This window comes from Eimeria necatrix, genomic scaffold (assembly GCF_000499385.1).
Source record: "Eimeria necatrix Houghton genomic scaffold, Enh_scaff968, whole genome shotgun sequence".
In the NCBI taxonomy this organism is placed as follows: domain Eukaryota; phylum Apicomplexa; class Conoidasida; order Eucoccidiorida; family Eimeriidae; genus Eimeria; species Eimeria necatrix.
In genome coordinates this window covers 11,067-12,275 of record NW_013651803.1, presented here as the reverse complement: position 1 = coordinate 12,275, position 1,209 = coordinate 11,067, and the positions used below count along the sequence as shown (strand labels likewise).

At 41.3% G+C, this 1,209-nt stretch overlaps 1 protein-coding gene across 1 annotated transcript in view; it reads left to right on the top strand.

Annotated features, from left to right (window-relative positions):
- Positions 1-751: 751 nt before the first annotated feature.
- ENH_00084650 (hypothetical protein) overlaps positions 752-1,209 on the top strand; it is a gene marked incomplete at both ends in the record, with an annotated part of 1,372 nt that continues 914 nt past the window's right edge. Inside the window, one exon of the mRNA XM_013577934.1 lies at positions 752-816. Within this exon, the coding sequence (XP_013433388.1) occupies positions 752-816 (65 nt within the window). The remainder of the gene's footprint in view (positions 817-1,209) is intronic.

The following is a 1,209-nucleotide window of genomic DNA, read 5'->3' as shown; positions in this document are numbered from 1 at the left end:
GTTGAAGACTTCTTTTTTCATTTCTCGTTGACTCCTTTTATTGTGAGTGCATCCCTGCATTCCCCCATTCTGGACATATATGTATACATATATACATATACATATATAATACTATATATGCTTTCATATGTTTAAGATGATGAATGTGCATGCCATCCTTTGCGAAACACTAGACCCTAGACCCTAAAGCCTTAATTCTAAACCCCAAACGGCGCGCCGTCTTTTTCACTGTTTGGATCGGATATATTGCAAAACAGGGCTCAGGAAAAATTTTAACTGCTATACTTCTTTACCACAAACGGATTCACTTCTGCGCATTTAGGGTTCAGCGCATAGGGTTTACGGTTTAGGGGGATACGAATTCTGTCGAAAACTGGCTAGACATAGGGATTATAGGCTTGCAGCAGGCTGAACAGGCGCATGTAGCCTTGCACCCCAACTACTAAAAGGTAGACCCTGGATCCTAACCGCTAAACACTAAACACTAAACCCTAAACCTTAAACCGTAGTCGCTGCAGCCAATCAACCCGTACCAAGCCAAATGAGTGCAATGCTAGATTTACTTTTTGAATATTGAGCCTCTATTATTTCATTTCCATGTCGGTTCAGTGTTCGTTCAGTATTTACTTTTTGATTTCACCAGATGGCAGGGAGATTCAGGCAGCCCTGCATCCACTGCATTCAATGTCCTTTGAGACGTAAAAGCAATTTTAAAATAAACAATTAAAGATTATTGCTTTACTTCGCAAAAATGATGTTAAGGAAATGCAAAGACATCGTAGACAAGGGTTGGCATCGAGCCGATGGCTGCATCAAGTGATGAGCGATGCTGCCGTTCCGGTGGCAAGCTTTCGGGCTTCCGCCGTATATTAGAAACAATAAATTGTTTAGTTTTATTTAGGATAAAACAATTCATGTCAATCAGAGATAATCAAGGATGCGCCTATTCTTTGGATCTACACAATTAAGCAGGGAGCGGTGTCACGATTCGGATATTTGCACAATTTACCTCTAACCTGTGGAATAAAATGCTAAACATATTTAAATTACATAGGACAAATTGGAAAGACTTCAGCAGCCTTGTATGGAGGGCTCGCAGCGCTGCAGCCGCGCCGCCACGAACAGTATCGTGCATCAGTAACTTTGGTGTCTTTGCGGTAACTGCTTTGTTCGCGAGCCAGAAACATCGAAAAGAGTAAATTTAATCAA